Source organism: Hemicordylus capensis, chromosome 4 (assembly GCF_027244095.1).
Source record: "Hemicordylus capensis ecotype Gifberg chromosome 4, rHemCap1.1.pri, whole genome shotgun sequence".
NCBI classification, from domain to species: Eukaryota; Metazoa; Chordata; class Lepidosauria; order Squamata; family Cordylidae; genus Hemicordylus; species Hemicordylus capensis.
In genome coordinates, this window is record NC_069660.1 from 319,404,612 (window position 1) to 319,426,752 (window position 22,141).

Below are 22,141 nucleotides of genomic sequence, written 5' to 3' on the forward strand. Positions count from 1 at the left end.
AAAGAAGACCACAGGGCTCTGTGGGAGCCAGGAGTCAACACCAACTTGAGGGCACACTTTACCTTTACAGACGCTGGGTCACTCTGCCACAAACAACCTGAGCTGGAGGGAAATGCATGGTTCCAATGATCATGCAAATCTGGCTGTAGTGAATGGACCAGGGTGATTGTCAGGAAGCCCACAAGGCTTCTATGCATTGAACAAGTGCAACAATGCAACCAGTGCAGGCTTCCCAACTTGGAGATGCTATGATTGGAAGTACTTTCTTGTTGAATTCCTCCTATGAGTTGGGCAGTTGTTTAAAAGAGGCTTGGTCTTAGAAGCAGGGCTGACAAGGTGGGGGAGGAGCTAGTACAAATTACTGGGGCCCAGCAGTCTGGAAGGGGGCCCGAGGCCCGACTATATTGCGTATGTTTTTGTCTTGCCTCCTGCCGCCACCCCGCGCCCACCCTGCCGATGCTCTATTCAAACTGCACAGGTGCACTGGAGCACCTCGCAGTTCCCAAGGGCTGCTAGGTCAGGCTCAGCGGCCACTCCCGCTCTGCCCGCCACCACGAGGTTGGGTGGGTTGCTCAGCTCTCCCCCTGGCCATACACATGGTGGCTAGGATTATTTTAAAGATTGGCAGTTTGGCCTTGTGGCAGTGAGGGCCTCTCGGTGGCGGTGGTGGTCTTGTGGCAGCGGCGGCAGAAATTTTTCACCGGGGCCGAACCTGCTTTGCTTAGAAACAGTGGCTACCTAGCAAATAATTTCTAACAACCAACAACACCCCCCACAACAAATGCTGCTTTTCAACAGAAGTTTCCAAAGCGGTTTACATAGAGAAATAACAATCAAAGAAACAAACAAACAAGATGGATCCCTGTTCCCAAAGGGCTCACAATCTAAAAACAAACACACACCTGATAGACACACCAGGAACAGCCACTGGAGGTCCTGTGCATGGGGTGGAGAGGGCCAGTTACTCTCTCCCTGCTCAATAAAGAGAATCACCAAGTTAAAAAGGTGCCTCTTTGCCCTTTTCTGCCATAAAATAATACTTCGGCAACACAAAACAATGTAAATATGGTTTGTTTTTAGCATGCATGTAAAGAATATGAATCCCACTATTTAAATATTTACTCCCATTTTATTAGCTATACTTAATTTTCATACCGACTGAAGCTGTGGGAGGGAAGGCTATAGGGGGCGGACCCAGAGAGCTTGCCATTTTTGGCATTTTTATTTGGACGTACTTTCCTATAGAACTCAACAGGATTTACTTTCGAGTAAGCATGGGGCTAGATTGAGCCTCCCTGCGCTGGAACTTTACAACACAAACTGGTGCTGATTGGCCCCCGTGCTTTGAAAAGTAGCCTTATTACACCGACAGAAAGTTAAGCATCCTTTCCCATCTCCACGCCACGTCAGGCTTTTCCTGTTTTATTTCTGCCTGTTGAAGATACAACAGGAGCAGGAGCAGTTGAGGTGGTGGAGTTCGTTTTTATTTTGAAAGGGAGCAAACCTATCCGGATTCTCAAACGCTGCAGCGTATATAGAGCATGACCTGCAGCAGAGAGCAATGCAAAGGCGACTCTGTGAGCAGAAGTGCTGAAAAGGGCAGAGCACGAGGCAAGGGAGTAAAGGGTTGGCCGGGAGGGAGCCCTTTGCAGGTCAGTCGGGCCAGGTTTTGCTGAGGCGGCGACTTCTCGGCGAATCTCTTCTCCGCCCCAGCTGAGGCTCTCGGGCGGAACCTTCTTGCGCGCTTCCAGGGTTCGGGGGCGGGGAGAGGCGGGTCCGTCGCCGCACCGGTCCCCCATAGCTCCTCTGGTTGGACTAGGCCCGACTCCCAGTCGAGCTCCGTTAGCAGCCGTGGTCGAGTGCCGAGACCGGGATGCGGCTGCTGCGGGGTGGGCTTGGCTTCTTGCTGCGGCCGGGGGTCCGCTTTGGGTCCGACCGGCCTCTCTACCAGCAGGGCCAGAGCCCCTCGCCCCGCACCCGCGAGTACTTCTACTACGTCGACCACCAGGGACAGGTACGGTGGTGGGCGGGACACTGGGGAGGGGTCTGCCCCCCCACCACAAGGACACTGAGGGGAGCCCAGGTGTGTGCCCCCCTCGCCGCCCATAGAAAGCAGGGAAGTAAGAACTGTATCGTGAAGGGAACCAGCGAGGGAGGGTAGCCGAGTTTGCAGGTGAAACCAAACTGCTGCTCAAGAAGGGGGCAGAAACCCCAATGGAGTGTGTGTGTGAGGAGCTCCAAAAGCCTCCCTTACGGCTGTGAGAGTGTGGGCCACCAAATGGCAAATGTGGTGCAGTGTGAGCACTAACTGTAAAAGGATGCACATTGGGCCAAAGCAACCACCACCACCACCCCAACTTCATATGTAGACTGATGGGGGTCAGAGTTGTCCATTTTATGTATGTATGTATTTGCCACTTTTCAACAAAAGAGTTCTCAAAGCAGTTTACACACTGAAATAAGAACAATGAGATGTTTCCTGTCTCCAAAAAAGGTAAAGTGTGCCATCAATTCAGTGTCAACTCCTGGAGACCACAGAGGCCTGTGGTTGTCTTTGGTAGAATACAGGAGGGGTTGACCATTGCCATCTCCCGCCCAGCATGAGATGATGCCTTTCAGCGTCTTCCTCTATCACTGCTGCCCTGTATAGAGGTGTTTCCCATAGTCAAGCATACCAGCAGGGATTCGAACTGGCAACCTCTTGCTCACTAGGCAAGTTATTTCCCCGCTGTGCCATTAGGTGGCTTTGTCTCCAAAAGGCTCAGTCTAAAAAGTAATACATGGTAGACACAGGAGCGTAGCTGGATGGGTGGGGGGTTGTTAGGGAGATAATGAAGAAAATAGGGAGGGGTGGAGATGGGGGGGCTCAGGTTCTTCGAATCCACCCGCTCAATTATAGCTACTATAATTGGGTTGTAGGTAGACTACTACCCTGGCAGGTAGACACCAGCAACAGCCACTAGGGTTGGATATGGCCAGTTGCTCTCCCGCTGGAAGAGACTCACCACTTGAAAAGTGCCTCTTTGCCTAGTTAGCAGGGGTCCAAAGAGATCTTGGGAAAGTAGAAAGAGATATTGGGATCTTGGTGGATAAAAGCATCAACCCAATGTGTGACAGCTATGAGAAAGGCAAATTCCATGCTAAGAATCATTGGGGGAAACATCAGAAATAAAATTGTTAATGTTATTATGCCACTGCACAGATCTGTGGTGTGGCCACATTTAGAATACTGTGTACAATTCCAATCATCATATCTCAAAGAGTATGTAGCAGATCTGGAAAAGGTTTTATAGCTTCTCTGCCTGTTAACTATGCTGGCATTCTCCTTACTTGGACTTGGTGAGCTCTTTCCTCCGTGGTATATATTCTAGCTGCGCTGCTGCTGTTGTAGTTTTAAATAACCTCCTTGTGATATGATGTCAGTAATTGATCTCTCCTCCAGAAATGTGTCTAATCCCTTAAAGCCATCGAAGTCAGTGGCTATTAGTGCATCTTGTGGCAAGTTAATTATACATTGTTATGAAGCTTTATTTTGTCTGTCCTGAATCATTGGGTGACCTCACCTTCTAGAGTTATGATAAGGACAGAGAAGATGAAGCTTTATACAACGAATAATTAACTTTTGGAATTGACAAGATGTGGTTATAACCATTGACTTGAATGGCTTTAAGGGATTAGACAACTTTATGGAGGAGAGAGATGTCAGTGGCTATTAGTAATGATGACTGTCTGCAAGCATCTACAAATAGCCATCTCACCAGTGGCAGGACACCCAGCCCCACACAGTTCTCTTCCCCACAGCCCTCTGCCTATGTGCCAGAAAAGGCTCTGAGGGAAGAAAGAGGATGGGCAATAACTACAAATAATGGCTGGCTAGTGAGCTAAGCCCTAATTTGTGGATTCCTGACTATGTCGAAACTCCACGTTCAGAGGCCGTATACCTTTGGATACCAGTTGATGGAGAAGGGCAATCGTGAGAGTGGGCCACTGCTCCCAAGCAGGGCTTAAAGGCTTTTTGGAAACGTCTGGCTGGTTACTGTGGAAAATGTTTGTTTATTTATTAGATTTTTATACTGCCTCACCCAGATGACTCTCGGCGGTTCATGAATATAAAAACAGATAAACAAATAACTCATTAAAACAAAATTAAAACCAGTCTAAAATCATGTTATTTTAATGATGGACTTAAGATACCTTTGATCTGTTCTGGAGGACTCTTCTTAAGTTCTTATCTATCTGCAGACATTACATTTAATCACTCATAAAATTGCTCTCTAGGATTATTTGTCCAGGGCATTTTCCAGATTAGAAAATCTGTTTTGCCCCCGTTGTTTTTTCGGGTTGTTCGTTTCCGTGAGACTGCTCCCCCTGCTGTTTACGTTTTCAGTGCAACTTGCCTGAATGGAGGCATTTTGCTGCTGTTGAGCAGCTATTCTGGACAGCGCCCAGGAGAGGAACAGGTGCTAGTCAGAATTCTTTAGCTTTTTATAATTTTAAGTTTTAATTCGAACCTAATAATGATTGTGGTTTTTAATCTGACAACTTTTGTTTGTTTAATTTAGTTAATTTTATTATTTTTATTGTCCCTTGTGTCTGTCTTATTGTTGTAAGCCCGCCTCAAGCAGTAGTGCACTGAAGGGGCGGGGTATAAATATTTTAAAGAAATAAATAATGCCATCCTTACGCAGAGCTGATAGGGGACCATGGCGTAGTGAAGTGACAGGGGGATGAAGTGTGTCAGGTTCAAGTATGATTTCAAGGACTGCAAAAGGACATCCTTCACAAAAGTGGTTGTGGGTATGCATTTGTTTCATTGCTTAAGCCACCCACCCACCCACCCTGTGCATTTCAGAGCATCAGCTGGGTTAGTCAGCAAAGAGGACACACAACCCATTTGCATCCTGAAGACTGACTAATATGTATTTCAACAGATTTTTCCCTATAAGCAAGATCATTTGCCCAGACAGTGAAAGTGTGGGATATCGCTGTCACAGTAAAGCTGTCACAGTAATCCTCTGCTAACTGGACAAAGAGGCATCTTTTACTGTGGCAATTCTCTTTATTTAGCAGGGGGAGAGTAACTGGCCCTATCCACCTCCAGCACAGTACCTCCAGTGACTGTTGCTGGTGTGTATAGGTGTGTTTTTTTTAGAATGTGAGCCTTTTGGGGACAGGGAGCCATCTTATTTATTTATTATTTCTCTGTGTAAACCGCCCTGAGCCATTTTTGGATGGGCAGTATAGAAATCAAATTATTATTAATAATAATAATAATAATGTCCATTTTTAAACATCAGCCTCTTTTGTTCCTCTCTTTCATTCAGTGTTACCCACCCTGAACATAATACAGTTCATTTTCATACCCAGTTCCCACTATGTGTCCTTTGCATTTGGTGTTGGGAATGAGTGTTGATAGCCAACTTCACTAGGGTTGGCTGGGCTCCCACTTAACTTCATCTGGTGGGGCAGAGGTGGAAATGCAATCTGGAGTTGGTGCTGTCTTGTTAGCTCTGAAGTTCAGGAGAGCTTCTTAAAGCTGTCAGCTGGGCTCTCTTCCCCACTGCACCCTTGAGTATCCCTACTGAGGTCACAGTATATGTGGATAGTTCAAGTGCTCAATGGTCCTTGAGCCTTTCAAGCTCTCCCCCCCCCCGCCTCAGGTTTGCACAATAAAATAAAAATAAAATCCACAATATTTGAAGAAATAATTACACCCTAGGTATGCAAAACTTTATTTATTTATTTAACACATTTCTATGCTGCCCAAAACTTGCGTCTCTGGGTGGTTTACCATTAAAATTATTTAAAATATTAAATCAATTAAACACTTAAACTCATTTAAACATTAAAATCATTCACATTAAAATCATTTCAAACCAACATTAAAAACTTAAAACCATAAATCTAATTAAAAGCCTGGGTGAACAAATGTGTCTTGACTGACTTTTTAAAAGTTGTTGTCAGAGATGGGGAGGCTCTTATTTCAACAGGGAGCGCATTCCAAAGTCCGCAGCAACAGAGAAGGCCCGTTCCTGAGTAGCTGCCAAATGAGTTGGCGGCAACTGCAGACGAACCTCTCCAGATGATCTTAGCAGGTGGTGGGGATCATGGGGAAGAAGACGTTCTCTTAAATGAATCTTTACAGGAGGAAGTAGGGAGAATACTGTGTGGCACGTAAGAATGCTTCCTCCTCTCTTTCTTGCGTGTTGTTCTTGAGCCGGCAATATTTCTACTGTGGGTGACCAGATGCAGAGATGTGGAAAGAACATAACAGCAGCCCTGCTGGATCAGGCCCAAAGCCCATCTAGTTCAGCATCCTGTTTCACCCAGTGGGCCACCAGATACCCCCAAGAAGCCCACAGGCAAGAGGTGAGAGCATGCCCTCTCCCCTGCTATTACTCCCCTGGTATTTAGAGGTATCCTGCCTCTGAGGCTAGAGGAAGTCCTGCCCTCCTTTGAATCTAGTCACACTCATTGTGGGTATCTCCAGATTATTCTGCTGAAGAAAGGGAGAGCTTCTTCCAGAGACACCAGCTCCATACTTGCCAATAGTATGTGAACAGTCAATACCAAAAACTTTTTCACTGTGGGTGAGTGATTGCGCTTCTCCCCTGAATCCTGCACCTTAGGGCTTTGGCCACAGGGTCAAAGGCTAAGAACAGCAGGTTCAGTGGTTATTCAGGAGCCAGTGCTAATTACTTTTGTGCCGTTGACACATCATGTACAGCAGTCCATTTCACTCCCCATTCTCCTCGTCAGGGAAGGCTGTGGCCAATGAAGGCCAGTGAGGGTGTCCCACAGTTCTGCTCTGCAACTGGAGCCATGCTCTTCTGTCAGGGCTGGCACCCGAGGGAGGAGCCAGCTAGGTCAGTGGTGGAGCACATGCACCGAGAAGGTCCCAGGTTCAATCCCCAGGACCTCCAGTTACAAAGCTCAGGAAGCAGGTTGTGGGAAAGACCTCTACCTGAGACCCCAGAGAGTTGCTGCCAATCAAAGTAAACAGACCTAGGCTAGACCAATGGCCTGACGCAATTAAAGGCAATTTCGTGTGGTCAAGTCAAACTTTATTTTGGCCTCTGACCAGCAAATTCCATAGGTTGCTACATCGATGCCTGAGGTGTAAAATCCCCACTTTATTTATTTTATTGTTTGTTGGTTTATTACACTTCTATACCGCCCCATCCAAAGGCTCTGGGCGGTGCACAGCAGGTAAAATACTACAACAAACAGCATTTGAAACAAACAGGTTTAAACGACATAAAAACCAATCTAAAACATTTCAGAGCCATTTAAAACCAATTAAGAATACCCTTGGATTTAAAACCCTTGGAAGTCCAGGCCAAGCCAGTAAGTCTTTAGGGCTCTCTTGAAGGCCAACAATGAGCCCAGATTACAGATATCTGCCGGGAGTGCATTCCATAGGCCAGGAGCAGCTACAGAGGAGGCCCAGCTCCGAGTCGTGATGCCTCCAGACATGCTGGTGGTGACTTTGCTCCCCTCCACCAATCAGCACAGAGCACCGTCCATTGGCAGGTTAGGTCTAAAGGCCAGTTGTGGGTAGGGATGGTGGGAGTTGTAGTCCAGCAACATCTGGGGACCCAAGTTTGAGAATCCCTGCCTTATGGGGCAGAACCTCCCAGTGGTTTGAGCCCCCTCGGTCAGCTTTGTCTGCCTCCTGCTCTGCCATTTCTCCTTCCTCTTTGCTCTAACTCCAAGGAAGCCAAATGACAACTTGCCACACAGGGAGAGGCTGTCCTGATTATGGGATCACTTGGCAATGTGGGCTTTGGAGCCAAATGTTAATATCCACCTCTGGAACAGATCTAAAATCAGCTGCGTGTCAGATCTATGGATTACTTGGGAAGGAGGTACAGTTTGGCTCTGTTCCAAGCCCTGGGGCTCTTTGGGCCTCTTTTAATCCATTAGAGTTAAGTGCCAATTCACACACCCGCCTCTGCTGCATTAATGGTGTATTGAATTAGCGCTGAATTAATCATTATGGGAGAGATTAGGAGTTGTAATTAGTGTTAAAAGAAGAGTTTGTGGCTGGCCTGGCGCTCTGGACTGATCTGGAAATAAACCATCCCTCTTTTCTTTTTACTTTCTGGAATTTAACGTTCATCCTGGGGAATGAGGGAGCTTGCTGCAGAAAGTTCTGCTGTTGGTATTTTCAGCCAATGCACAATCCTTTAAGGTTCCCTAAAGGGCACATCCTAACCTCTCCCCCCTAGCCCTCGCTTCCCCTTTGCTCAGAGGAGACTATTGGTCATCCACAGCCCTGGCTGTTTAAAGAAATGGCAGAATAATGGTGGGGACCAAGGCCAGGTTAAGAGGGGAAGTGGCAGTCCCATTGGCTACGCTCTTTGATGGCACCGCTTCACTGAACCTCTAAGGCGCCCTTTGTCATCTGCCAGCATTTCATGCAAAGGTGGGAACAGATGGGGCCAGGCGTGGCTTCTTCGGCTCTTGTGCACTCTGTGTTTTCTGGTCCTTCCACACTGTTGCATTATAGAGCATATTCTCTGCCAGGGATTTATTTATTTATTTATTTATTTTATTTTTGCATTTATATACCACCTTTCGTTAAAAAGACAACCCCAAGGCGGTTTACAAAAGTTAAAAACATACAATAAAAAGACAATAAAAACATCATGTTAAAAATATAAAAACAGACATAAATACAATACAACAAATAAAAACACAGAGAGGCTGCAGTAGAAAACGATCATGTAAAAGCCTGGGTAAAAAGCCAAGTCTTTAAAAGCTTTCTAAAAGCCGTGATGGAGTCCGAGGAACGAATGGCCACTGGGAGAGCATTCCAGAGTCTGGGGGCAGCAACAGAGAAGGCCCTGTCCCGAGTGCACGACAGCCGGGCCTCCCTCATTGTCGGCACCCGGAGCAGGGCCCCCTCAGATGTCCTTGTCAAGCGGGCAGCAACCCTTGGGAGCAGGCGGTCCCTCAAATACCCCGGGCCCAAACCGTTTAGGGCTTTAAAGGTCAAAACCAGCACCTTGAATTGGACCCGGAAACGAACCGGCAGCCAGTGCAGCTCTTTCAAAATGGGGGTGATATGTTCCCAACGGGCAGCTCCGGATAAAACCCTCGCTGCCGCGTTTTGCACTAGCTGCAGTTTCCGGATATTCTTCAAGGGCAGCCCCACATAGAGCGCGTTACAGTAATCCAGCCGCGACGTGACTAAGGCGTGGGTAACCGTGGCCAGATCTGCCTTCTCGAGAAAGGGACGCAGCTGGCGCACCAGCCGAAGCCGTGCAAAGGCACCCCTGGCCACCGCCTCCACCTGACCTTCCAAAAGCAGAGCCGGGTCCAATAGTACCCCCAAGCTGCGTACTTGCTCCTTCAAGGGGAGTGCAACCCCATCCAGAACCGGTAAAATCTCCTCATCCCGATTGGCTCTCCTACTGACCAACAGTACCTCCGTCTTATCCGGATTCAATTTCAGTTTGTTAGCCCACATCCAACCCATCACGGCCTCCAGCCCCCGATTCAGGACATCCACTGCCTCCCTAGGATAAGATGACAAGGAGAGATAGAGCTGAGTGTCATCTGCGTATTGCTGACAACTCAGTCCAAATCTCCGGATGACCTCTCCCAGCGGCTTCATGTAGATGTTAAACAGCATGGGGGACAAGACCGATCCCTGCGGGACCCCACAGGCCAACGGCCACGGGGCCGAGCAGTAGTCCCCCAGCACCACCTTCTGAACCCTCCCCTCAAGAAAGGACCGAAACCACTGCAACGCAGTGCCTCCGATTCCCATACTCGAGAGGCGGCCCAGAAGGATACCATGGTCGATGGTATCGAACGCCGCCGAGAGGTCCAGCAGAACCAACAGGGACGCACTCCCCCTGTCTAGTTCCCGGCGTAGGTCTAGTTCCCGGCGTAGGATTCCCAGATGTTGCTGACTACAACTCCCAGAATCCCCAGCTGCAATGGCTTTTGTTTGGGGATTCTGGGAGTTGTAGTCAACAACATCTGGGAATCCTTGTTAGAGGGGACACTGCTCTCTGCTCATTGTCCAGGCCAGCTATCAGGATTCTAAACCCGCTTGCAGTGGGGTGCCCGGCAGACACTGTCCGCCTGTCCTTTGCTGAGGCAGTAGCCCCCGCCCCCGAGGAAAAAGGAGCCTGTTGTTGCTGGAAGCAGAGTGGGGTTTTCTTCACTGGGTAGGTTCCAAGCAAGGGCCCCCATCTGGCTGGCAGCCTGCTATGTGGAGGACTAGTATAAAAGTAAAGGCCAGAAAGTCCCCAAGCAGCCTTCTGAAAAGAGGGCACTCTTTGGCTTACGAAGGAAGCTGCTTTCTGCAGAGTCAAACCCTTGGTCCATCTAGGTCCGTATAATTTATTGACACTGACTGGCAGCCGCTCCCAAAGTTCCAGGCCGGAGTCTTTCTCAGCCCTACCTGGAGCTGCTGCCAGGGGCCGAAGCTGGGCCCCTCTGCGTGCAGAGCAGATGCTCTTCCATGGAGCGGCAGTGCTTCCCCTTTGGCACCGTAATATGGCCGAGGGCGAGGCAGTCGGTCACCGTTTTAGGAGCCAGCATGCTTGTGGGGAGCCTGACTCTCTTCATCCCTCCTGAGGTTGTTCAATGTTCATTTGGTGAAGGCATATTTCCCAATGTTATTTTCTCAAAAGAGAGATCATTCATTCATTCATTCATTCATTCGACTTCTATACCACCTTTCCAAAAATGGCTCAGGGTGGTTTACACAGAGGAATAATAAATAAATAAGATGGAACCCTGTCCCCGAAGGGCTCACAGTCTCAAAAGAAACATAAGATAGACACCAGCAACAGCCACTGGAAGTCACTTGGGGTGGAGAGGGCCAGTTACTCTCCCCCTGCTCAATAAAGAGAATCACCACATTAAAAGGTGCCTCTTTGCCCAGTGAGCAGGGGATGGCTGAGCTTAACCCTGTCGGAAAGCCACTTCTTCTGCCCTCCAACCCTTTTATTCCCACTCAGATATGTGGTGTGGGCTGACTAATGAAAAGGCACTCAACATAAGAACAGCCCTGCTGGATCAGGCCCAAGGCGGCCCATCTAGTCCTGCATCCTTTTTCACACAGTGGCCCACCAAATGCCTCTGGGGAGCCCACAGGCAAGAGCTGAGGGCAGGCCCTCTCTCTTGCTGCTGCTCGTCTGCAACTGGTATTTAGTAGTCTTGCGTCTGAGGCTGGAGGTGGCCTATAGACCCCAGACTAGTAGCTGTTGATAGACCTCTCCTCCATGAAGTTTTCCAAACCCCTCTTAAAGCCATCCAGGTTGTTAGCTGTCACCACATCCTGTGGCAGAGAATTCCACAAGTTGATTATGCCTTGTGTGAAAAAGTACTTCTGTTTGCTGGTCCTAGATTTCCTGGCAATCAATTTTATGGGATGATCCCTGGTTCTAGTGTTATTTGAGAGGGAGAAGAATTTCTCCCTATCCACTTTCTTCACACCATGCATGATTTTATAGATATCGTGCCTCTGAGGCTGGAGGTGGCCCACAGCCATCCTCCATGAATTTGTCTAAGCTCCCTTTAAAGTCATCCAGGCTGGTGGCTATCACCACATCTTGTGGAAGAGAATTCCATAGATTAATTATGCACTGAGTGAAAAAAGGACTTCCTCTTGTTAGTCCTGAATTTCTCAACCTTCAATTTTATGGGATGTGCCCTGGTTCTAGTGTTGTGAGAGAGGGAGAAAAAGTTCTCTCTCTCCACTCCATGCATAATTTTATACACCTCGATCATGTCTCCTCTTAGTTGCCTCTTTTCCAAAGTAAAGAGCCCAGATGCTGTAGCCTTGCCTCATAAGGAAGGTGCTCCAGGCCCCTGATCATATCGGCTGCCCTCTTCTGCACAACACTTCTCAGAGATTTCCTTTTTGTTGTTTCTCCATACATTAACATCAAAAACCAGGTCCATTGCTAAGCCCTGGTTGAGAGGAAACTATGGTTGCCCCCTATGCTGGGAAATCACTGCAGCCTTTGAAATGATCCCCTGGCAAGGCGGTCCCAAACTGTTTTTCTGGTGCTTTGGGCAGAGAACAAATGGGAACTCCTCCATGCCCAAAGCCAGGCAGCCCTGATGGACTTCGGCCTAAGGGAGAGAGGAGCAGAGAGGTGGGGGCAACTGAGCAGGGGAAGAAGGAACGGGCGGCAGGTGTGGTTGGATGGGATGCAGGTCTCACGATGAAGGGCTTTGCGCGTGGCTCTTACAAGCTGATCCAAAACACATGTTTGAAGTAAGATGCACAGAATTCAGTGGGACTTACTTGGCAGTAAGGGTGCTGAGGGCTTCAGACTCCAAGCCAATTCTGCCCGCCCAACCAGGCCACTTGTGCAGAGGGGCCAGGCTGAGTGCTTCAGCAGACCCCTTACCCTGCTTGTCGCATGGCCCACATCTACCGGAACATTGTTCAACCCACTCTTGACAGCTCTGTGAGAGTCAAGCAGCTTCGCTGGCCATCACACATCCAGCTGGGGATGTGATTTGCCCAGGCTGCACAACACCTGGGTTGGGTGAACTGGGCTTGCTGTCTTTGGCTGTCCGTGAACACTGGAGATCTCTACTGTCACAACTGTGCTTTGTTCACCTGAAGAGGAGCCGCCTTCTCATTCTCTGTTTCTGTCTTGCCCTCTTCCCGCTCCCTCCGGCTCTGTGGCGCAGCTCTTCCTGGATGATGCCAAAGTCAAGAACTTCATCACCTGTTTCAAAGGTAATATCTCCCCCGCTGCGCCCTTGACCACCTGCCATGTCTGTGCAGTCCGGCATCCTTCCCCCTGTGAACGAGCTGAGCAGGGTCTTCGTGTTGTGGTCTTGCCACATTGGCCTCCGCTTCCCAGTGAAATGACCTTGCTCAGCTTGTTCATAGGGGGATGCCTGTCTGCAGCCTCTCGAAGTTGCTGCTGCTGCTAATTCTCAAGTGTGTGGGTGGCCAACTAGAAGCTCCTGGATGGACCCCAGCCTGCCCGCAGGTTCCACTCGGCCTCCCAGCAGCTCCCCTGCCCTGACAAGGGATATCTTGACCTAGCGCTGGGAAGGCCGAGGAGGAACTGCCAATTCAGTAAGGGCTCCTTGAGCATCCCTTTTGGTTTGGGTGGTTGCTCATGAACAACTCCTGTTCATTACAGTGAGGTTCACATGGGGGATCCCTTGCCCCTGCCTTCACACACCCCCATCCCAGTGAATTGTGCTCCAGGTTAATGAGCAGAAGAAGCCTCTGGCTTCAGATAACTTGGCCTGGCCTGGTGTAGGCTCGGTTTCTTGTTAACCTTGGAAACATGTCAACAAGTGAATTGGAGGTGAGTTACAGAGAACTTCAGGCTCGGACTTTTGTTCCAGGGAAGTCACTCCCCCCACCCCACCCCTATTATGTAAGTCCTGGCAGGCGCTCCCAAGCAGATGGGGTCTTTCGGAGCACTCACTGTTGTGTAAGTGAGATCCCTGGTGAGAATGCAAGGCGGTTCTGCTAAGCTCTCTCATGATCCTGAAAATCCCCCTCTTTGACACTTTTTATCTTCCTCCGGAACTGCACTCATCCCCGCCTGTGTTCTAGCATTAAGACCTGCCGGCATAATCTTTAATCGGGGTATTAACATCTGGGCCGGCTCGCCGCCAGACGTGGCAAAGCTCACGTGGAGTCTCTAGAGCGGTCGCTCCTCCAGTGGCAAACGCACCATTCCTAAGATTGCTCCGTGGCCAGGTGCAGTGAAGAGTGGGCAGAGGCCAGCATGCTCTCTTCCCCTTTAGCTGGGCCAGGGTTGAGCACCAGGCGCTCCTCAGCCACTCCTTGCTGCGGTTCCTCCCAGCTCCATCTGCCACCCCCAGCCTTGTCTTGACACAGCCTCCTGCTCATCCATAACCCCTCCATAATCGCTCGCAGTAGTCAACACAAGCGCTAGCAAATTGCCGGCTAAATGAGGCCTTGTGGGGCTTTAAGAGCCAGTGATATTTCCCCCATTAGCTGGCAAATGGGATTTAGGCTCTTAAACCCCCGCTTTTATTTCTGCACCCTCTCCAGCCTCGGGCTAAAACCCCTGAGTGGTGGATGAGTGAATCAGTTGGCAGCCTGTGGCTTGGTCAGATCCAGTCCCTATTGTTGCTCTCTCTCTCCTTCTACGGATTATTGCCTCCTAGAACTTCACTGATTCAAAGACCCATTATGGGTATATGGATGGAGCACTTCTCTTGAGACCTTCTTGCTGGACAAAAGCAGTGCAAAGGAAACATAGAAACAGGGGAGAAGAGCGGACTGTGGCTTTGTGGGGTGGTAAGGCCATTGTGTGGCCTCCGGGGTGTCAGGAAGTGGTCCTGATGCCCAGCTGAGAGCCTTCAGGTTTCCTTCCAGTTCCCCGGTTATCAGAGGCTGCTTCCACTTGGCAGCCAGCTCTTAGGTAATGTGATCAGAACAGCCCTGCTGGATCAGGCCCAAAGAGGCCCATCTAGTCCAGCATCCTGTTTCGCACAGTGGCCCACCCGATGCCGCTGGAAGCCACAGGCAGGAGTTGAAAGGGGCAGGCCCTCTCTCCTGCCATTTACTCCCCCGCAACTGGTACTCAGAGGCATCCTGCAATGGGGTTTATGCTCCACTTGTGCCAGAATAAAAGTTCCTTTAGGGAGACTCAATGGATGGCTTTTTGTTCATGTGGAGGGTCACATTTGTATCAGGAACTTGGAAAGGTTAATTAGGCATGAGGAAGGGGAAGTGGAGGCACGTTTTCTGCAAGACCAAGCGATGTGCACACTTAGCAGTCCTCCCAAGCACTCAGGTAGCAAGAAGGGGGAGAGCGTCCATAGTTCTCCTGATTTGTGAACAAGATGAAGTCAAACCACAGAGCAAAGAAAGCTTTGGGTTTAGCCTGACCAATTGTAGTCGAATGATATGTGTCAACCTTTCTGCAATGGCAAAAAGCCACCAGTTTTGATACCAGGTGTCCAGAGCCATGGTCTTACAATCCCATCTGCCCTTACCTGCCCCCCACCCGCTTCAGGTTAAATCTCCACCTTGTAAAATTTGGCCTTTCGAAAAGTTGATTGTACCTTTAAGCAACCAGGAATTCATTCATCACTTTCTTTATGGGTGGGTGGGGGAAGATAAGGAGGCTGTTGTGTCTGGGAGTGGTGGGAGGTGAGGTCCAACTGTATCTGGGGACCCCAGATTATTATTATTTACATTTTGTATCCTGCTCTTCCTCCAAGGAGCCCAGGGTGGTGTACTACATACTTACGTTTCTCCTCACAACAACCCTGTGAAGTAGGTTAGGCTGAGAGAGAAGTGACTGGCCCAGAGTCACCCAGCTAGTATCATGGCTGAATGGGGATTTGAACTCGAGTCTCCCCAGTCCTAGTCCAGCACTCTAACCACTACACCACACTGGTTTGGTTGAAACTTAGAACTTGATTTAGGGAGATTCTGCTCAGTTGTTCTTCATGGCAGAGGATACTGAGCATATACCTGTGCCTGAACTGAGCTTCTTAGGGACAGAAGCTAAAGAACTGAATCAGATAGAGGTGACAAGAGACAGCGAAGCGACGTGCCCACTGTCTAAACTGTCTGGAAAAATTAAAAGTTAACAAATTGCCATGGCCAGATGGCATCCACTCAAAACTCCTTAAAGAATTCAGATGTGAGATTGCAGACCTCCTTGCAAAAATATATAACTTATCCCTACAGTCAGGCTTTGTACCGGAGGACTGGAAAGTAGCCAACGTAACACCCATCAAGGGATCCGGGGGGTTCCAGGAAATTCCAGGCTGGTTAGCTTAACATCTGTTGCAGGCAAATTAATAGAAAGCATTCTCAAGGATAAAATTGTTAAGCATATAGAAGAAGAGGCCCTGCACTGGAGAACCAGCATTGCTTCTGCAAAGGTAAATCTTACCTCACAAACCATTTGGAGTTCTTTGAGAGCGTCAACAGATGTGTGGATCAAGGTGACCCAGTTGACATAGTATACCTGGACTTCCAAAAAGCTTTCGACAAAGTTCCCCACCAAATGCTCTTGATTAAACTTAGCAGTCATGGGATAAGGGGACCGGTTCATTTGTGGATCGATAACTGGTTGAAGGACAGGAAACAGAGGGAGGAATAAATGGACAGTTTTCACAATGGAGGGAAGTAAGAAGTGGGGTCCCTCAGGGATTGGAACTGGGGCCAGTGCTCTGTAACTTGTTCATAATGATCTAGAAGTTGGGGTAAGCAGCGAAGTGGCCAGATGTGCAGATGACACCAAACGATTTAGGGTAGTGAAATCCAAAACGGATTGTGAGGAGCTCCAAAAGGATCTCTCCAAACTAGAGGAGTGCGCAACAAAATGGCAAATGCAGTTCAGTGTTTACAAGTGTAAAGTGATGCACATGGGGGCGTACACCGCCCCCCCCCAACTTTACATATGCATTGATGGGATCTGAGCTGTCAGTAACTGACCAGGAGAGAGACCTTGAGGTCATGATGGACAGCTTGTTGAGAGTGTCGACTCAATGTGCAGCCGCTATGAAAAAGGGCAGTTCCATGCTTGGAATCATTAGGAAACGTTTCGAAAATAAAACTGCTAATGTTATAATGCCCAATACAGAACTGTGGTGCAGCCACACTTGGAGTACTTTGTACTGTTATGGTCACCTTATATTAAGAAGAACATTGTAGAACTGGAAAAAGTGCAGAAGAGGGCAACCAAGATAATCAGGAGCTTGGAGCACTTTCCTTTTGAGGCAAGGCTGCAACACCTGGGGCTTTTTAGTTTAGAAAAAAGACAACTGCAGGGAGACATGATAGAGGTCTATAAAATCATGCATGGTGTGGAGAAAGTGGAGAGAGAAATTTCTCTCTCAAACATACAACACTAGAACCAGGGGTCATCCCATGAAACTGATTGCCAAAAAATTTAGGACCAACAAAAGAAAGTACTTTTCGCACTACAACCTGTGGTGGAATTCTCTGCCACAAGATGTGGTGACAGCCAACAGCCTGGATGGCTTTAAGAGGGGTTTGGATAAATTCATGGAGGGGAGGTCTATCAATGGTTACTAGTCTGGTGGCTGTGGGCCCACCTCTAGCCTCAGAGGCAGGATACCTATGAATGCCAGTTGTACGGGAGCAACAGTAGGAGAGAAGGCATGCCCTCAGCTCTTGCCTGTAGGCTTCCCAGAGGCATCTGGTGAGCTACCGTGTGAAGCAGGATGCTGGACTAGATCGGCCTCTTTGGGCCAACAGGGTTTTTCTTATGATCTACTTTTCAGTAGCATCCATTCTACTTGTGCACGTTCTTGTTTCTGTAACTTTTTCTCAGGAATCTCTTTTCCTCACCATGCCACAGATTCCAAAAGATAGCAGAGTTTTCTGCTGCGTGGATTTCAAACTTTCTAGCTGCAAAGCACCACACCAGCCTGACTGCCACAGAACTCCTGGGTTGCAAAGGGTCCTGGGAAATCTTCCAGCACATAAGCTCAGCTCATGTGGTGGGACCCTAACCAGAGCTGTCAGGTTTGGGTTTGTGTGAAGAACACGGGCCAGTTTGCATCTAACTGGGGTGTTTTGCTTTATGCCGTGGCATCTGGCGCTCTTTAAGGTCAGCAGCAGCCCCCGAAACAGTCCTCCTGGCTCTGGGCATGCTGTTCAGTCCTTCACTTTCTGCCCAGAAGCTGCATGGTGGTAGCATAAATCTTGGGGTTGTTTTCATGTCGCCTGCATGCTCGTGGGCAGCCAACTCCTGGAATTAGCATCATGCCTGCCAGGGGTTATCTGCAGGCCAGATGCACAACCACCCCTCTGCAGACCGCACCACAGAGGGACCCAGTTGCTCCGTTGCGTTGCACTCTGTCGGGAGCATTGTCAGCACTAGGTTACTTTGTGCCACATCATTACTCTTCAAACTGATGCATCCTGTGACAGCACTGGCCCCGAGACAAGAGCAGAGCCTGCCAGTGGCTCGATTCACTGCAGTTTATCTGGCTAAATAATATTTGAAGAGCATTCCGTTCAGGCTGGCCACTGGTGAGTCATTTCTCCACCACCACCTTCTTAAAGTCTCAGCCACCCACCATTTAATTTTAATCATTAAAAATAAAAGAGGTACAAGGGTTGTGCACCTGTCTAGTTTTGTCTGCCAGTTTCTCCTCTGCCACCTTCTGATTCACAGAGCCGTGGGCAGGAATCTCCTTTCCCACTTGCAGAACCTTCCTGCCAGATCCATCTAGATTCTGTGTTGTCACGTGACTGTTCTGCAGCTGGGACTGGCCTGTTGCCAAAAGTGTTGTCTCCCTCTGGCCTCCTCTGCACCCCTTCTAAAGCTATTCCGGAGGGACTCCCAGCAGAAGCCAGCACCGTGCCGTCTTTTGCATCTTAATTCCCTTTTCTAATGCTGTGGCTGCAGCTGCGCTAGCAGCAACGCCACTTTGCAGCTCCTCGACCTGCTTGTGCCCTGGCTGGTACTCGTACGAGGGCCTCTCTGGGCCACAGTTGCTCAGGCTCCATGTCAAGGAGACAGCAAATGGAAAGCAAGAAAACGCCCATCTGCACTCCAAGCAAATGGTGCCCGTTGACGTGACGTCAGACAGACATGCTCCTCTTTCGTGAAGTTGCTCAGGGTGCATTCTTCAGTCAGGACCTGCTATTTGATGGCTGATTTGCAACTGTACTTTGATGCTGGGAGAAGAATCACATGCCTTGTCATCTAAAGATGGGCCACACAGACCTGTGGCTTGGGGGTGCATAGTTGTTGGGAAGCTGTGGCTCCCAGGAGGTTCCTGAGACGTGCACACCTGGCCAAGCAGACACGTGCATGATCTGCACACACAATCGTATGTGCTGTTTTCTCGCTAGTGGCCCTGGGGGGGTTGAGGCCTGAACTGTTCGAAGCCACTGATCTGCCAGCATCTTTTGTGTGGCACCTTTTGTTTCTCCATCTCCCTGCTCCCCAGTTTGTGTAATGATAGACTGTGGAGCTTGATTTGTGAGGAGTTGGTGTCTGGGTGATCCTCATCATAAAACTCCTCTGAAAATGTCTGGGGGGAATCTAACCCAGCACAGAGTCTCAGCGAATTGGCCACCAGTAGCATATGCTTCCTCCAGGCCACCTCCATAATATATTTAGTGACACTCTCAAAAAGCTTTAGGAGGTGAATGAAGCAGGGCTTACCTTTTGTAGAAACCACTCTGCTGCTTCAGCAAGGCTTGTTTTTTCCATATGCATGATAATTTTATCTTTAATCATACTTTCCACTAATTTGCCTAGGACAGCAAGCTAACTGCTTGTAATTTTCCCCCACCCACACGCATGGTTGATTTCAGGGATGCCTTGTATATTTCTGTTAGAAGATCAGCAATTTCACATTTGAGTTATTTAACAAATCTCAGGTGGATGCCATCTGCACTTGATGATTTTTGGTTTTATTTATTTGTATTTATTTTTAGTTTGTCAATAAGCCCTAGAATGCTGCCTCTTGCCACCTCTGTTTAACTCCGTTCATCAGACTTCCTGCATGAAACAGTCAGGCAGAGGTATCTTTCCTACACCCTCTGCATCCCAGACCGTAACAAATAATTTGCTCTGCCTTTGGCCATTGTGGCAGCGGATGATGGGAGTTGTAGTCTAACAACATCTGGGGACCCAAATTCGAGAACCCCTGCCCGAAGGCAAAACACCAGAAGCATAATCAAGGAGAGATTGGTTTAAAAAGCAAAACCAAAGAGCCTTGGCCATGGAAACAGTGTACAGACTGGTGCGATAAGAGGCGTATGGTGCTTGCTCAGTCGGTGGAAGAAAGGCGAACCGCGCAGAGTCCTAATTGCCCTTTTCTGAGCCGTGGGCTCTTTGCTGGTGCCTCTCTGCCTTCTCTTCTCCCAGGAGCTTGGAGCTGGCAGCACAGCTGGCAACTTCTCCTTCCTTCTGTTGTATGTCAAAGGAACGGTTGATGCATTTAGAACACCTTTGTTCTTACCAGCTCTCCCATGAAAAGGAGGCCATTAAGTACCTTGAGAGTGCAGATGGGGAAGAAACCTGGCACAAAACGGCCCCTGTTAAGCAGTAGAGAGAAGGAACGACGTGGCCTGGGAATTGCTCACTTTTGCCCAAAGATGCCTGCCTGTGGAACAGCTAGGAAGGGGCTGGAGGTGCTCTGGCTCTTTCTCTCTCTGTGTTTGTGCCCCTGTAAATGACAGGGAGCATTGCCCACCTGGCCAACGAGGAGCTAAAATGTTCACCTCCTCCTGAATGGTAGAAGCAGAGGCTCAGCAAGTGAGGGCTTGAACTTGGATCTATAAACCAGGGCCCTCCAGCTGTTGTTGAGCTACAACTGCCATCACCACCACCCCCACCCCCACCACCCCCGACCACAGTCTGTCCCATAGCAGCTGCCTGGAGAGGGCCAAGGGCTGCCTACCCCTGATCTTCTAAACAATGCTCCAAGAAGGGCCGCCCCACAGCTCGGAGGCAAAGCCCCTGCTCCAGTGAGCAAATCATGTTTCCGCTTGCTTCTCCCGCTCTCCTCACTCCCTGCAGCAGTACTGTCTCTGCTCAAACTGCCAACGCTGTGTGTCGCTCCGAGGCTGGCAACCCGGGCACCCACCTCTTCCTTTTCCTTCTCTTACAGACAAGCAGTTCCTGGCATTCTTCTTCAAGCAACTCAAGCTGAACCAGAGCGGGCGCTACCAAGACTCCTTCCCTTACCTCTCGCCCTGTGGCCGGGAGCACAACTACCTCCGCTGTGACGACCGGCCCATCGTCTTCACCCACCTCCTGCAGGGAGCTGCCGGGGAAGAGGTGCTGTCCTACTGCGGTGGCGCTGAGCGGCTGGTTGTCCCCTTCCAGCCCGAGAAGCTGGTGATGCTGCCTGAGAATGGACGTGTCTACCACCCAGGCCCTGCGAAAGCCGGCGGCGTGGGGCTGGTGAAATCCGCACTGGCCTTCGAGCTGAGCCCCTGCTTTGAATACGAGCTGGGACCCACCCACCCACCCACCCATTTCTGCTGGCGGGACAAACGCCACACCCTCACCAATGAACTGCTACAGTGTATCCAAGACAAGGACGAGGGAGCCTAGAACCAAGGCTGGGAATAGTTGAGTTGGCCAACCTGTTGGCTTAATTATAGGGGAACCACGGTAGCTGGTCTCCAAAGCAGGGGTGGGCAAACCTGGCCCTTCAGCTGTTGTTGAACTACGATGCCCATCATTCCCGGCCACAAATTTATTGTGGTTGGAGATGATGGGAATTGTAGTTCAACAACATCTGGAGGGCCAAGTTTGCCCACCCCGGATCAAAAGCTACTCTTCCCATAATTCTATGTGCCTTGTTCATCCAAGAAGCCAGTCTGGCAAAGAAGTGGGAAAGTGGCCCATGAACAGCCACCTTCTTGCAAATGATCACTGACAGAGTCTCTTTGAATAAAATTGCTCTATGTCTGGCGCGCTGGGTTCAGGGTCTGTGTTCTGGCATTTGAGGAATATGCACTTTTGTCTCTCTTGGGCTAGCTCAGGAGAGCCCTGTGCCCTGGGGTGGCAGCTGCCAGACATCTTTTCCCTCTTAATGAGGTGGTGTGGCTGTGGGTGGTCAGCTAGTGGTTCTGGGATGAACTAGAGAGGAGAGCTGGTCTTGTGGTAGCAAGCGTGACTTGTCCCCTTAGCTAAGCAGGGTCTACCCTGGTTGCATTTGAATGGGAGACTAGAAGTGTGAGCACGGTAAGATATTCCCCTTAAGGGATGGAGCCGCTCTGGGAAGAACATCTAGGTTCCAAGTTCCCTCCCAGGCAGCATCTCCAAGTCAGGGCTGAGATTCCTGCCTGCAACCTTGGAGAAGCTGTTGCCAGTCTGTGTAGAAAATACAGAGCTAGATGGACCAAGGGTCTGACTCAGTATATGGCAGCTTCCTAAGTTCCTAGATCCTTTCCCCATCTTTTCTGTTCCCAGTAGAAAATATAAGGAGCTCCTTTCTAGCTGGCTCCTCAGTCTGTGGTGGGCTGGTCTCCAGAGACCATGGGGAAAGAGCGTGCACACCCTTCTTCCTCCCTGCAGCACTGGAGACTGCAACCATGTTCATGCCTTGGTTTAGGAGTCCCCAGACTCTGCAAACAAATGTACGCACTCTTGTCCACTTCAAGGCAGACCTGCACTACAGGCCACCTGGCTAATGCAAGCAAAAT

At 49.4% G+C, this 22,141-nt stretch overlaps 1 protein-coding gene across 4 annotated transcripts; it reads left to right on the forward strand.

The window, feature by feature from the left end:
- The first annotated feature begins 1,632 nt into the window (after positions 1-1,632).
- C4H8orf82 (chromosome 4 C8orf82 homolog) lies at positions 1,633-21,408 on the forward strand. 4 transcript variants are annotated; one of them, XM_053250835.1, is made up of 3 exons: positions 1,633-2,014; positions 12,673-12,721; positions 20,596-21,408. In XM_053250835.1, the coding sequence occupies exons 1-3, from the start codon at positions 1,874-1,876 to the stop codon at positions 21,042-21,044; spliced, it is 639 nt and encodes a 212-aa protein (XP_053106810.1). In that variant the 5' UTR covers positions 1,633-1,873; the 3' UTR covers positions 21,045-21,408. The 4 variants fall into 4 exon arrangements, with proteins under 4 accessions (XP_053106810.1, XP_053106812.1, XP_053106811.1 ...); XM_053250837.1 differs by lacking the exon at positions 1,633-2,014 and adding an exon at positions 2,182-2,494; XM_053250836.1 differs by lacking the exon at positions 1,633-2,014 and adding an exon at positions 5,949-6,369.
- Positions 21,409-22,141: the final 733 nt, after the last annotated feature.

Coding starts and splice junctions, on each gene's coding strand:
- C4H8orf82 (XM_053250834.1), top strand. CDS start 7,725: ATGACAACTTGCCACACAGGGAGAGGCTGTCCTGATTATGGGATCACT. Junction 7,869..12,672: donor ATGGATTACTTGGGAAGGAG/GTACAGTTTGGC, acceptor TCTGTGGCGCAG/CTCTTCCTGGATGATGCCAA. Junction 12,722..20,595: donor CTTCATCACCTGTTTCAAAG/GTAATATCTCCC, acceptor CTTCTCTTACAG/ACAAGCAGTTCCTGGCATTC.